General features: G+C 42.8%; 1 protein-coding gene across 4 annotated transcripts in view; it reads right to left on the reverse strand.

Annotated features, from left to right (window-relative positions):
* The window catches only part of GALC (galactosylceramidase), a 40378-nt gene that overhangs the window by 14721 nt on the left and 9699 nt on the right, over positions 1-15958 (reverse strand). The window contains exons 5-8 of one of the 4 annotated variants that reach the window (XM_087952043.1): positions 13942-14013; positions 13080-13219; positions 8778-8816; positions 2498-2625 (exon numbers count right to left, since the gene is read on the reverse strand). In XM_087952043.1, the coding sequence (XP_087808169.1) occupies positions 2498-2625; positions 8778-8816; positions 13080-13219; positions 13942-14013 (379 nt within the window). The remainder of the gene's footprint in view (positions 1-2497; positions 2626-8777; positions 8817-13079; positions 13220-13941; positions 14014-15958) is intronic. The other 3 variants (XM_087952042.1, XM_026679154.2, XM_026679153.2) reach the window with 3 other exon arrangements.

Below are 15958 nucleotides of genomic sequence, written 5' to 3' on the forward strand. Positions count from 1 at the left end.
CCTGTCCCCTTACCCGCACTGTACCTCACAGCTGATTTTCGGCTGGTTTGAGGCCTTTTTCAGCCTCCCAGAGGCTTGAAAAAAAGCCTCTGCAGGTTTTGCAGGCCAGATAATAGGCCTGTTTCATCACTTCTGGTATTACAGGAAGTGATGAAATGGGACTATTCGACCTGCAGAGGCTTTTTTCAAGCCTCTGGGAGACCAAAAAAGGCCTCAAACCAGCCAAAAATCAACTGTGAGGCACGCGCATGTGCAGTGACGCAAGTTTGCCTGTGGCTCGGGTGCCGGCACAAATGGCCCACCTGTGGCACGCGGGCCATAGGTTCGCCAACACGATCCTATAGCATGATTTAAAAAGTCTTTTGTAGGCAAATACCTGTCATCTCAAATGCCAGAATAAGAACACGTTGAAGAATAAACAAATCAGGGCAAAATCCAATGTCTGCTCATATCACAGAATGTTCTCCTCCCTTCCTCCCCACTTTTGGGATCTTCCTGCCCCAAATTTATGCCAGATGTTTCTTCCAACCCAGAGAACAGATATTCTCAGTCATCCAGGTCATGGTTGTTCCAAAGGTGCTTTTTCAGGAGGCAACTGGACTTTATTCTGAAGAAGCTTTGTAGATGAGAAGCGAAACATCTTCAAAGAAAAACAAGAAAGTCCAGTTGCCTCCTGAAAAAGCACCTTTGGACTAGAGAACAGATGCAAATGATGCACAGGGAGGAGGGTGGAGATTTTGAAGTTCTAAAGTGATGCTACAACTAAGATTCACCCATTTATTCCCAAATATACATAAATAGTAGCAAATGGTGGTTTGATGACAGCCAAGCTGCTATCTAGACTGCCAATTTAAAATTTCCTCAAATGCAGTGTCATCAGAGCAGGGGTGGGATTCTACTGGTTCAGCCCAGTTCTATAGAACCAGTAGCTCTGAAGAGCAGCTGACACCGAACCGTTTCGCTCCAAAGATCTTCTTTGCTTCGGTTGGGCCCACCCACCCAGGCTCTAGGCTGTCCTTTATTCCCTGTGCTGCGCATCAGCAGAAGAAGATTATTGCTTGCAGGAGAAGTTGATTTACAAGTACTGCTCACGTGCGCTCAACGAACTGGTTGTTATGCAGGTAGGATCCCAGCCCTGCATCAGAGAACCCTGCATTTTTGAACATCAGAAGAAAGACAGGCACCCTGCTGTGTATAAGTGGTGATACCTGCCCCATGAATTGGGGGAGGGGGGGGGACATAACTGTCAGCCAGAATAATTCTAACAGTTGTAAATGGTAATGATTGCAATGACACTTGGAAGTTTGATCATGACAGAGGTGATATCAGTTTTAGAAGCATTCCCATATCCAAAGTTTCTAAGTTTCTATTTCTATTATTAAGAAAGAGCAGAAGCTCAAACTACAAAGCTTATGATCCACAGCAATCCTCAGCCTTAGAATAAATGCATAAGTGTAAACTTTCATTTATAAATTTTCAAATTTTCAGGTATAAATTTTGTTATTATTTAATAAAGTGCCACCCTTTTTCAGAAAAATCATTTTTAATTGAAATCAAACACTGTTCCATTTTAAATATCTTAAAATTTATCCACTGAGCAATGGCCCTTTGGGTGCATACAGCTACTCTCTAATGGTTTAGGTTAGTCAATGAGTTAATTAATGCAGCATATCTAGACAACTTATTAGAGAGCCATAAAATCAAAGCACTGATAACATAGGGAATAAAATTAGATGATACAGGTTAGGCAGCATATTCACTTTGGAAAGGCGACATTTAAATGCATAATGTACAACACAATCCTGCATCTCTGGCATTCAAAGCAACTATGACACAGATCAAAAAGCAAAAAGAATATATTAAAAATACCACCACAAATAGAATAAACAAAAAATACAGCATTTTCCCAAGAAGCATATTCTTAAGCTACAGTAGCACCGCCATAGCTGAAAAAGGCCAAGCAATTACAAGAAACTTCTTCAGAGTTCCTATTCTCTTCTATTGGTTCCTTAATAAGATAATCAACAGTGTTTTAACATTCCACACAATCATATATATGAAAATTATACACACACACACACACACACACACACACAAGTATATCACAACTTTTAGACTTTATGCCACAAATTTTCAAAATTTCCCCTAAAGGTCAGCACATAGTGAAGGTACTGAGAATTCTGTATATATATGAAGCCTTAGGTTCTTAGGATACCCATAGGAGAGGAAGTTACTATTTAAGAAGCATCTGTGGAATATACTATATAAAACAAAAGTCACATAGTTACAGAAGATAGCAGAAGGATGTTGGTATCCTATTAAGCTACAACAAATAGTCAGCTGGAATTAAAACTAATGTCAGGTGCAGGACTGAAAACAAATACTACAGCCCATGCATAAGAAAAGCAGGTTAATCAAACTTGTGTCCAAATTCTAATCAATACAAAACTCTACATATAATAGAGGAATCACTGTTCCTCTGTTTTTCCACACTTACCCTACTATCTCAACCGCATCATATAGATAAGGATCGACTAGCATTTGATTGGCAATGTCCCAATTTCCATCCGCAGCAATGATGCCAAGGGTCTTTAAACCCACTCTGTCCAAAGTTTTGCGAAGTACCTTGGTAACAGATATTATTATATTATATTATAATATTACCTGAAGTAATATTTCATTAACTAAGGAGCATGACATTATATTTCATCAACTAAGTATATTTCATCAACTAAGGAGCATGACATTACCTTAAAGAACGAATAAAAACAAGATAATCAAGTTCTGAAACAAATTGTTAAAAAGCTAAAATAATGTATGCTGTTGGCTTGCCTAGATTTAATTGTCCTCACTAGGAACAGTGCACTTTTTGATGATAATCAATCAGTAAGAAACGTTACTTGTAGTAGGTTGGCTACTTACCGTATATACTCGAGTATAAGTCGACCCGAATATAAGCCGAGGCACCTAATTTTACCACAAAAAACTGGGAAAACTTATTGACTCGAGTATAAGCCTAGGGTGGGAAATGCAATTAATTTGGGAAACGATCTCACTATCATGAAAGGTTTAATTGATTCACTAACCCAAAAGAAGATGATGATGACAGTGGGAGGCAGGAGTCACTCTCTCCCTTGCAAGAAAAAAGAAGAGCCGTTCTTATGATCTCTCTCTCTCTCCGAATACAGTCAAGCCCTTTCCAGCACGCGCGATCCGCCGCCGCGCTTGCACCTTGCAAATGCAAAATCCCGGAGCCCTCCGTGGTTTTTGCATTTGCAAGGTGCAAAGCGGTGGCGGCGGATCGCGCGTGCTGGAAAGGGCTTGACTATTCCGGAGAGAGAGAGAGAGATCATAAGAACGGCTCTTGCTTTTTTCGCCAGCCCCGGGCGCTGGGGGGCTTGCAAGGGAGAGAGTGACTCCTGCCTCCCGCTGTCATCATCATCTTCTTCTTTTGGGTTAGTGAATCAATTAATTTGGGAAACGATCTATCATGAAAGTGTTCTCTGCCCGTGGGGCATTTGGAAGAAAACGCCCCGCGGCATATCCATGCGTGTGTAAGGGGAATCAGAAATCCCTGCGTTCAATGCCTAGCACGGCAGAAGAGAAAACGCAGCTGTGAGCAAATACTGGGAAAACCTGATTGATCAGAAGGAAGGAGGCAAAAGAGGGAGGGGTGGTGGTGGACAGAGGTCCCACTGGTATTTGTGAAACACTCGGTCGGCAGCGCTTAAAGTCAACGTGGAAAATAAGGCGTGCCGTTCTACCTCCCTCCTCTGGCCTCCAGGTTACGAGCGGAGTTACTGGGCTGTCCTTGCTTTTGGGCAAGCAAGGGTTAAAACGTGGAAGGTGTCTCTGGGCTACCCCAGAGGTTGGACCTTGCCGCCACCACCTCCTCCTCCTCCTCCTCCCAAGCGGACTGAAAGCAGCTGGGGCTGAGGAAACGAAGCCAAGCGGAGCCGAAGCCACCTTGGCTCGCGTTGTTTTCTGAGCCCGCGAGCCTAGAGCCAGGGCGCATTCATTGCACGGCGGAGCTTCTTGTCTCGGGAAATGCCGGGCATCGTTGCTGCCCCCTGAGGGGAGGGCGATTCTGGGCTGCGCGATTGGGGGACTTCGTGGCTTTGGGTGGGTGGGTGGGTGGGAGCGAGGACGGACGGAGTCCGCGAAGTGGGGCTTGCCTGCCCTTGCTGGCTGCCTCTGCTTCCTTAGGGGCGGGGAAGGAGGCTCATCTGGACCAAGGGTGAGTCTCCCCCTCACTTTCCCCTGAAGGATCTTCCGTCGCTTTTGCCTTCTCCCTATGTCTTCCCTCTGTTAAAATCCCCACACACACACACACACTTATTTTCGGGCGGATAGATTTTGTGTCTGAGCATTCTCACATGATGGTGGGTCTTTTTTTCACCCCTAAAAACAGTTTAAAAAAGAAAAAACAATATATCCTCATGTTATATTGCATAAAAAAAATTGGCCGTGAGAGAAAATAATTTGGCCAAATTTGGCCGTATTTTGACTTAAGTTTGGCCGCAGAGCCAAGCTGCGATCTGGCAACCCTGAGCGCTGCTTATTGAGTCGGAGGTGGTGGGGGAGGTAGGAATTAGGGGGAGAGGGGACGCCTTGGAAACCATGCAATAACTTTTCTGCTTCCGATTACCCCCATGCTTACAAGTTGCAAAGGAAACACGGAAGCGGCTGCCCAGCTCTGGAGCTCCACACCATTTTTTTTTCAGAGGGGAATCTGTCACTCAAGTATAAGCCGAGGGGGGTTTTTTCAGCACAAAAAATGTGCTGAAAAACTCGGCTTATACTCGAGTATATACGGTAAAACCTAAATCACAACTAAACAAAGAGGCAGTGATTCAAAGACACATCTGAAGAATTTAGGTGGCACAGGAGACTGAAACTTTACTGATCTACTCCCCCAAATCTATTTTATAAGTAATCAACAGGAGAGAAAAAGTATACATTACATGAACTACCTCAAATGGTATTCACATGGTATCAACACCAATGTCATCTAACTAGAGCCCATTCTTACTCCAGAAATTGAGCACTGACCATTTAATTTGAATTTAATAGATTACCCGGCTATTAGGAAGCACATCTTGAATGCAAGAATTTGAGAATTCTTGTAAGTATCTTGTTTTAAATTAAAAGATAAACTAAATCATTATCATTATCAGTGTTCTACACAGATGTTCCCCAGAAATATTAAACCTTATTTTACTTACTAACTAATAAAATTCCCAATTAGTGGTTTTTATAGACTGTATAGATTAGAACAATTGGTTAATCTACCTCAACAAGTAGCTGTTGGAGAGCCACTATCCCAGTTGGGAGGAGGGCTCAGACAGGGAATTAAGTCTGTTCCCTTGGCTACATCCCCAGATGTACAAAGCCAGGAAGATGACCTTGAGAGAGATACACTAGATCTGTTACTAAAGCAACAAGAAGAAACACATGGCTTAAATTTAAACAGGCAGAAATACAGGTAGTCCTCACTTCCCCACTACAATGGGCAAATCAGCTGCTGGCAACTCTGTTGCTAAGTAGAGCAGTTGTTAACCAAAATGTCATGACACTGCACCAAATTACAATGTCAGTTCTGGTTGTAGTCATTATGTGAATCACCGCAGGTTGTTAAATATGATGTCATCTGACCATGACTTGTGACTTCCTTGTGGCTTCCCCATTGACTTTGCTTGTTGGAAGCTGGCTGTGGAGGTCGCAAATGGCGATTGTGTGACTTAGCAACATTGTAACCATGTAAATGCATCCTGGTTGCCAAACAGCTGAACTGCATTCACAGGACTGCAGGGATGCTGCAATGTGTTTAATTTTTCTGTATCCTTGCAAATTTGAATATCATTGAATGAGATCAGGAAGCAAGGACTAGCTCTATGTATAAGCAACTCAGACGCACACCTCCATAATTCATATAGAAATTCACAAGAAAGGAGGCACAGCACAATCACACGTACAAGATTTTGTTATTATAGGTTTTTTCTCAATAAAAGTAGGCCACCTTCCTATACAGTTGAAGCTTGATCTGATCTACTTGGTGGGGTTACAACAGTATCCATAAACTATCAAAATATCTTTGTTTTGGTCCAGGTGCAAAATTGTAAATATCCTGTCATGTAAAACACTAAAAGGATAAATTTGTTATTTGTAAAAATAATAAAGTTGGGATATAAACAAATACATGAATTACTGAAGTGGCCTGTAGATATATGTTGTTTATTTTCCTATGACAAGCAAACCTTTTTGTTAAAAAATGAAATTGAGATAATTTGGGGGGAAGCTGTTTTATCTGTGGCACAAATGTCCAGGGTCCCCCATAGCCATGGCTGCCAACTGCTTCACAAGTAAAAGCATAAGTGCAGGAGGACCCACCCAGACTGTGTATCAACTCTGTCCAGGGAATGGAAAACTTATAGTGAAGGTTACAACTGTGATCACATGATCACAGGACACTGCAATTATCGTAAGTGTGTGAGTCAACTGACAAGCACCTGGATTGTGATCCTATTACCAAGGGGATTGTGTGCCAGCCAGAACTTCGAGGACTTGTCATAAGTACCACACATCATCACCACTACAACTTCAAACTGCAGCTGAAAAGTGGATGGTAAGTGAGAACAAGCTGTATATAGAAAAATAACTAAAGTTGCAAATCCACACCACCCATTCCTGAACGGCTTTGGCCAATGGAGTCTGCCTTGACTCCAGTGAAAAATTGTTTTAAAGTAAAATGCCCTTTACAGAGAAAGAAGAATTAATTATCAATTGTAGATGTGCCTATGGTGGGTCGTACAAGAAATGTTTTAAACGTGAGGTTTGAAAAAATATGAGCTCCTGAAAGAAACATTTACACCACAACGAGTACCTTAAATTGCATTCATAAAACAAATGGCAACCAGCATAGCTTGTTCAACACAGGTGACCTATGAAATGCCATTGTACACACCTGCTGCCACATTCTGGGCCAGCTGCAATTTAAATTACTAAAAAATTAATCAGCAAATTTTTCCCACACATTTCAACTCACAGAGATCTCCCCTTAGGAATTAGGCAAGTGTCAGCCTTCAGGTCTAGTCACTTGGTATCAAATAGTCCTTACATTTTAAATCAGCAGTAAACCTTATCTAAATTAGCTAAAACTTGATGAACCCTAGCAAGTTAGATATGTATGCTAAATTGCATATTTTCAAAATAATGAACTCCATAATAGGAACTAACATATTTAAATGTACAAGCGTTATAAAACAGAAATTGTATCTGATCAAAGCAGGAAATACTTCTTTTAAAACCCAATTCTTTTTTTAGATTAAGTTTTGTAACATCCTTCAAGCTAAGCATCACTTGGGTATTATAAAGAAATAAGTATTATGTCTTCTTTTTTAGATTCTAGATACTGTCAGCTTTAAAATTCAGCTGCCATGTAATTTTTTTTTGGGGGGGGGAGAATTAGAGGAGTTGGAAAGCTCAAGGTTATTCTGTGTGTCGTATTAAGAATTTGCAGTTGCAGTTAATTGCTTCTCGTGATTTATGAAGTGTAGAAGTGGGAGGAGAGAAGGGAGGAGAGAAGGTGGAGTCTCTGTAACAGGCGAAAAAGCTTTCACTTGGGAAATTGCTTTCCAACATGCCAGATCTGTTCCTGATAAATCAATTGGAGAGATAACGTCTCAGTGATTGATATCATGGATACTGTCTGGATGCTTGACAGATACTGTATCTAGATTTTAGATAAAAGTTCCTAGATTCATCAGTCACTAAAGGCCCAAGCTCTATCCATGGCTTAGAGCAGGGTCCCCAACCGCCGGTCCGCGGACCGGTACCGTCCGCGGAACAAGTCTTACCGGCCGCTGGTTGCTGGCGCCGCCATCTTTTTGGTAAAAAGTGCTTCCGGTGAGCTTTTCCGGTAGAAAGCTCACCGGAAGCACTTTTTCATCAAAAAGATGGCGGCGCTTAGCGCTTCCGGTGAGCTTTTCCGGTAGAAAGCCATTTCTACCCGATAAAGCTCACCGGAGCGCATGCGCCGCCATCTTTTTCATCAAAAAGATGGCGGCGCCCAGTTGATGCCGGTACCGGGCGCGGCGCCCAGCTGATGCCGGTACCGGGCGCGCGTCAAAAGGTTGGGGATCACTGGCTTAGAGTGCTTAATGTCAACTTGGATAATAGACCACTTAGATGCTTTTTCTGGAGAGGGACAACCTAGCTACAATTATAGCCTCCGCCATAGATCATTCCAAGGTATTCAGTATAAAACTGTTCTTATACTTGGTCAACAAACTGCAGCTGTATAGTGGAGCAACTAAGATGGCTGAGTTCCTGAACTGGCTGCTAGTTAGCTACCAAGCCCTGATCATGTTTCTAGCTATGATAGTCAAGATCCTAAACAACTCGGGATCAGAATACTACCTTTTGAGCCAGTAGGATAATGAACAGACACTAGTAAAGGCCCTCAAATTGAGAATATTTCAGCTCAAATGTCACACAAAAGGAACAGCATTACATTTTACTTTCAATGTCCAGTCAGTATTATATGGGTAACACAAAATGACTCAAATGTTATTAGTAAATAGGAGAGCATGCAACTGTAAAGCAGATGGGCAACAAATGCAAGCATATTTTAGTATACATCAAGGCATGCAAATAGTGTTGTTTACCTGAAGTAAAGTAACCCTGCATTCTTGCTCTGCTGCATAATTGTGTTCCCTGTTAAAGCAAGAATGAGACTCCTACTTGGCTAAGTAAGTAAAGGACAGTAGTTGACATACCTTGATATATTTGCTGTTAAAAGATCGCTCATTCCAAATCTTAAATGAAAAAAAAAAGGGGGGGGGGAGTGTTAGAATGTTGCTTAAAAACTAGTAATAAAATCTAACTGCCATCAAGACTAGAACAAGAATTACAAGAAAATTCCAGTAAGTCCAGTTCCCAACCCCAAAGCACAATAACTTGAGTTGGAACTCTATCACTTATTGAATGAAGCATAAAGGGGACAATTTAATATCTCAGCCACAGTGTTTCTTTAAAGACTGCATGACTAAGTCAGTGTTTCTCAACCCTGACAACTTTAAGAGAAGTGGAGTTTTAACTCCCAGAACTCCTCAGACAGCATCTTGTTTGGGAATGCTTAGAGTTAAAATCCCTACTTCTTAAGGTCAGACAATACTTCCCTAGGTCATTCACAACACATTAAAAAATATGTACTCTTTAAGTTTAGCACTAGAAGTGCTGCTGCAGTGAGAGACAAGATCTTTTTATCGGTAATATCCTGTGAGTGAAGATCCTCTGTAACTTTGTTTAACATGCCTTTTTACTATTTTCCAAAATATAATTACGATAACTCCTCTAAAGCATGCCAAGTCACTTATTTCTTAGAAAATAATTGATATTGCTTCATTATTATTGGATGTTTTTTTAAACACTGATTTTTGAATTTTATATATATTCTTCTCTGGGATGCAATTTTCTTCTCAAACCAAGAACTCAAGCTTAAAATAAAAATCAAAACTGACTGTTGCCATAGACACTCATGCTGCATCATCTCTGACCTTGGTAATGTCTCAAAATCAGGGACACATTGTCTACAAAAATGTCAAATTAAATTCTACACTAGAGCCATTAACACATTGTCTAGCTCCAAAGAAAACTCCTGTCAGTGACTATAACCTTGCAATTTTTTAATCATTTATGATGGACAAATAATTAGTGGACAGCTTCCCAGGCTATTAAATATCCAGAGGCACCTTTCTCTAATTCAAAGACTCATTTTCAGATATTACACAAAATCCAAGTTTAGCATACCATGAACAAATCTGAATTAGTTTAAAGCTTATGCTATATATCTATATAATGTATGTATGTATGTATGTATGTATGTATGTATGTATGTATGTATGTATGCATGCATGCATGCATGTATGTACCATGTTTCTCACAAAATAAGGCCGGGCAAGGCCGTCTTTTCGGGGGTGACTTAATTCCCTCCCTTGCATCCTCGGGTGGGCGGGCAGCGACAGCTTGGATGTTGACCTCGGCGTTGGTGGGGCACTTCGTATCGGGAGACCTTCCGCCACTGTTGCTTTCCCTTCTCCCTTGCTGCCCCGTTTAGAGCAACGCCACGGCGTTTGGCGCAGCCACGTGCGGCCAGCCAGGGCTCCTCCCTGCAACCAGAGCCCGGCGGAGACACTTGGCTTCAGGCGCTCCTGTTGCCACCTTCCCTTTGCCTTCGAAGGTAAAGCCAATTATTTTAAAAACGATGCCCTACTACAACAAAGACTCCCCTGCCTGAGAGGGCAGCCCAACCCCACATGGAGAGGCGAATCTCCCGGGGCCGCAGCACAGGATCAGCCCACTTCGGGAGAAGCGCCCAGCCGCCATCCCTGTGTGGCGCCAGGCCGTGAAGAGCTTTGTCTGGGGCGCCCAGCGCAGCTGACAGGCGGGCTCTCCTTCCCAGCAGCAGAGCTCTCACTAAGGCAGCGAGCGCCTCCCCGCCGGACCCTCCGCTCATCCCGCCAGGGCCGTGCCAGAGCCGTGCGGGCTGGGCAGAGCCAAGAAAGCGAGCCGCTGGTGCGCGCCCGCCTGCCAAGCAAAAGAGCCGGACTGACCTGAGCTTGGCTTCCTTCCCAAGTCCCTCCAGCGCGAACCCGAAGGGGCCACCGGGAGAGGCTGCCCGAGGCAGTGATAGCGCCCACCCGTCCGCAGACAGGGAGGCGAGGTGATGTCAGCGCTGCTTCCCTGGCCGGCAGAGAGAGCCCGAAGCCACCCGTCCTTTCCATCCCTCGCCCAGCCCGTCCCCGTGCATCTCCAAATGCACCGGCAGCTCCAAACGCTGCAGCAGAATGGGCTTCAGACAGAGGCGTTGACTCAGTGGGGCTCAGCTCGACGGACATGGTGCAGGCCGTCACCTTGCCTCCCTATCCACCGATGGGTAGGCACTATCACTGCCTCGGGCGGCCTCTCACGGTGGCCCCTTTGGGTTCAGGCTGGAGGGACTTGGGAAGGAAGCCAAGCTTGGGTCGGCCCGGCTCTTTCACTTGGCAGGCAGGCGCGCACCCGCGGCTTGCTTTCCCGGCTCTGCCCAGCCCGCACGGCTCTGGTGCGGCCCTGATGAGATGAGCAGAGGGTCCAGTGGGGAGGCGCTCGCTGCCTTGGTGAGAGCTCTGCCGCTGGGCAAGAGGGCCCGCTTGTCAGCTGCGCTGGGCGCCCCAGGCAAAGCTCTTCGCACTCTGCCCGGCGCCAGGCAGGGATGGCGGCTGCGTGCTTCTCCCAGGGTGGGCCAATCCTGCACTGCAGCCCCGGGAGATTCACCTCCCCACATGGGGTTGGGCTGCCCTCTCGGGCAGGGGAGACTTTGTCGTACCGGTAGTAGGGTGTCGTTTTTAAAAGAATTGGCTTTGCCTTTGAAGGCGAAGGGAAGGCAGCGACAGGAGCGCCTGAAGCCGAGTGTCTCCGCCGGGCTCCGGTTGCAGGGAGAAGCCCTGGCTGGCTGCGCGTGGCTGCGCCAAACGCCGTGGCGTTGCTCTAAACGCCGCAGCAGCAAGGGAGAAGGGAAAGCAACGGTGGAGGAAGGTCTCCTGATACGAAGTGCCCCACCAGCGCCAAAGTCAACGCAGGCAGCACCATATCCAGGTATGCAATAAAAGTACTTCCTAACGGCAAGCCCCCCCCCCCGCCATTCCCCCCCATTTCGCATGTTTAATATAGGCCTTAATTTGGGGGGAGGGGCTTAATTTGATTTTATGCCGATAAAACATGCTGGGTCTTCCTATTGGTGGAGGCCGTATTGTTGGAGAAACACGGTATGTGTGTATGTATGTATGTATTTATTTATTTACCGGATTAATATCGCCATCTATGTCATGCAATTACTCTAGGCTGCTCACAACAATCCATGAGATCTAATTTAAAAACAAAGAATAAAGGAAAATATTTGTAGCTGAGGGTTGACATAAGGGTTCTTGGTGCTCTCTGGGCTTACTTGTTTTCTTGCAGACATTTCATTACCTAAACTAGGTAATATCATCAGTGATAGTTTGGGTAATGAAACGTGTGCAAGAAAACAAGCAAGCTCAGAGAGCATCAAGGACCCCTCAAAGAATACCCTTCTCCTCAGGTACCAGAACAAACTTTCTCCCAGCTCAGCCCCACCATAGCCCAAGCTTAGAGGAAGAGCCAAGTCTTCATGGTCTTTGGGAACAATAAATCCATGGAACACCTTGCCTTCAGAAGTTGTCAGGTGCTTCATCACTGGAAGTTTTTAAGAAAAGACTGGTCAACTGTCCTGAAATGGCTTGGGTCTCCTGATTGAGCAGAGGTTTGGACTAGAAAACCTCCATGGTCCCTTTCCAGTTCTATTCTGATTGATTGAAGGCTGAAACGGTAGCAATCTCTTGAATCCAGATGGAAAGCTACTCTAGAGGGCTGGGGTGAAATACACTCCAAGGTCCCATCATGTGACAATATTTAAGGGAGGGGATTTGAATGGACCAATCTTAACTAACTTATTAGGATGGGCAAATATTGTACCATCATTTTAACAGAAAGACATGGATTATCTGACCAACTCCACTTGGAAAAAAATGTATGTTTTAAATCCAGTCTGTATGTAGACTAATTAAAAATCCTGGAGTTATTTCAGATAGTGAGATGGGCAGAATATAAATGTAATAATAAACAAACAAATAAGCATTTATGAAATTTTTTAAAAAGCTACTTTGAACCAATCAATTGCATATAATCTATGTAATTCTAAGCATTCGAGAAAGAACATGACTAACTGGCATGCAGATTTTTTCTGCAATCAGTCCAAAGTAAGCTAAACTATTTTTTACTTATGGATGAAATGCATGTTAGTGTAAGTCCAAATTCACTTTACTAGTTCAATTGCCTTTTATATTAACTTTTATTTTACCATCCCAATCATGCCCTTTGACCAAATCGCCCACAAATAAATTGCTTAATGCAGAAAGGAGGGGATTAAAAAAATACTTGGTAAACATACCTACATTATAAGCCATATGGTACAAGTTGTATTTAATTTTTAACAAAAAACAGAATGTGACTCTACTAACCCCAATATAGTCAATATCCAAATCATGATATTTTTTAGCACCTATAATCCAGGAGATTATATAATATGCGGTGACATCCGGGTAGTCATAAGGCCAATCCATACCCCTCCCAATCCATCCTGGAAAAGCCCAGGGCAAGCCTGCAAGGGGAAGCATAAAAAAACACAAACAAACACAAAGGAAAATTATGCTTAGCACATCAATTTCACAGAGCTAAAATGTTGTTTTTTTAATGTTGATAATGTGGGGTGAAAAGTACTAAATGGTCAGAGTTATTGTGGAAATAATTTAATGTGTTCATATGTTCTAGGACCCCTACAATAATCACTAGATTCTGCACGTTATACTTCTTTTTTCTACAATGCTAGTGTTATCGTTTTCATTATTAATAACAGGATAATTCACTGAAATGGAAGAATGAGCGGTAAAAGCAACTGCTAGCAAGAGCTGGATGGAACAATTAACAGAATTAAGAACAAGCTGATAATTAGGAGTGTGTTTTTCCAAAACCTTAGAGCACTGATTACAAACTGCCATATTGTGCTTATGAAAACTGCTTCATAAAAAGGCATGTTATTGTTTCAAACATTACTCCTACCTTTATTTTATTTATAAAAGCCCTGAAAACCATGGTTTCTCCCAGGTCATGGTATAATTTGAATGGCAGGGTCATTTAGAGAGGTCTTGTTTACATGGGAGCAGTTTGATTCTTCTGTATCACTATCACCTTCTGTTAATTGTTGCCTTTTGTCTTTTTTTTTCTTCAATATTGTTAACCGTAGAGTAATTTTTGAATTGGGAAGCCTTATAAATTCTATAAGCAAACAAACAAATATGACATGTATAATGAGGCCCCACCTACTTTGTGGTTCCTCATTCCTCTCATATGCCCCTTGGCCAATGAGTTGATTAGAAGTCAGGGAAATAAGATGAACTAGAAACAGAAAGAATGAGAGGGGTCAGAGGTAGACAACATAGCTGAAGAGTGGGATCAGACACATAGAATTCAGAAGCAAAAGACTGGTGATGAAAATAGTTGATTTAAGAAAAAAATCAGTAGATTGCATAGAATGGCATTCATTTACCAGCAGAACAGGTACTGCTAATAAGTTTTCACAGATCTGCTTGAGAGATAGAATAAATCTTCTGAGTAAATCAGAAGGAAATGCAAGGGGATAGGGAGAAGGATATGAACAGAAAGCCCAATAGCAATAATAAAAGTTAATTCAGTTGATGCCGGATGTAGTTCAACTATGTAGTTATTAAAAATATTTTTCTTTGTTAGATAATTACTTGCTGTGCGTGGACAGATTTAACTTCCTGGATTCCAAGCTGAGTATATTTAAGACTGGCATATATTATTTCTTTTTTCTTTCTTTCTTTCAGGACTCCTTCCTATTTTTATATATTATGGTGTTTTCCAAACAAAAACTTTTGTTTGTATGCGTTATACAAGGGGTGCTTTTTTAGTGGACATTTGTTCAGTAGGTGTTCAAACTTACAGCAGTGCTGAGCGAATGGTTCTCAGAGTTACATTCATTGCACCACCATGCGACCAAAATGGGCACCACATTGAGGAGGGTGAACTGCCAGTTGGTGAACTGTCAGTTGGGAGCTGGTGAACTGCCAACTCCCTCCCCACCTAATTCTCCTCCTCTGGCCTTTTGGCCATTTGCACTCCAAAGCCCCTCCACCAGACACAACTCATAAGCAGCAGGAGGAAGAAAATGGCGAGGGGCAGCTGGGATAGAAGGTGCTGTGGAGGAACAAGGCAATATATAGGAAAGATGGTAGGGGCAGCATGGCAATGGAGGGCACAGTAGCAGGACAACAGGGGCAGTGGAGTGCAGGGCAGCAGAGTGCAGGACAGCCAAAAGGGCAGAGCTGGGGGAAGATAGGCAGGCGTGGGGAGTTGAAGTATTCTATGTAATTGTAAGAGTGGGTGGGCTGCTGAGCACCCAAATTTTAATCACACGACTTCAGTGTGGCACAACTGCCATAACTTCAAGGACTGGGGGTTAAGTACCATTTGTTCAGTGTCTTCATAACTGAACTTTGCTGAGCAAATGGTTCTTAAACAAGGACTAGTTTGTTCTCACATACAATTAGCTGCATTGATCATATTTACCTGAAAAAACAGGCCATTTTGATTTTTAATACCACTATTTTCAAAATGCAAATTTAAATGAAAGAAAAATACTTTGGGATATATAACAGTAATTAAAGGAGTACTGTTACTAACAAAAGCGTTTTTCCCAGGCTCCTCCACAATCTTGAAGAAGAGATGGTGCTTTATGGATCAAAGTTAATCCTAAAGCAACAATAAGCAACTATCTTTAGTTAAACTTTCCCAGAAGTCTGAAAAAGAGACTCGGCTACTTTCAAAGAACAAGGAACAAAAGCGGTGTGCAATTCATGCAAAGTCTCAAGCACTTCTCAATCTTTTTGAAAGCACACAAAGCTCTAACAGCTATGTCAACATTAGAGTTATTCAACATTAGGATCCTTTTGCACTGTTAAAAAGAATTGCCCCCACCCCAAAATCATTTGAAAGTAGCAGGATCTTTAGGCAGGGGAGCCTAAGGGAATCAAACTGATCAAGGGAGGATTGCAATTTCTTGATACCAGTCTAATTATGTCCATTTTCTATCTGCATTGTGATGAACATACATGTGAAAATGTGGCAGGATTTGCCACAGTCCTGCTTTCTGTATTCTCATGAATGCAGTAAGACCTCTAATAAATCTATTTTTATTTTATTTTATTAAGTTTTTATGCTGCCCATTTCCCCTTATAGGGAAGCCTAGTCTGAAAAGCCTAGTGCTGTTGCAGAGGAAGAAGTAAATGGTGTTATTCATCTAGGATGGTAATAAAATAAT

Source organism: Notechis scutatus, chromosome 1 (genome assembly GCF_049901735.1).
Source record: "Notechis scutatus isolate UNSWTSFEM ecotype Mainland chromosome 1, rNotScu1.2, whole genome shotgun sequence".
Lineage (NCBI taxonomy): Eukaryota > Metazoa > Chordata > Lepidosauria > Squamata > Elapidae > Notechis > Notechis scutatus.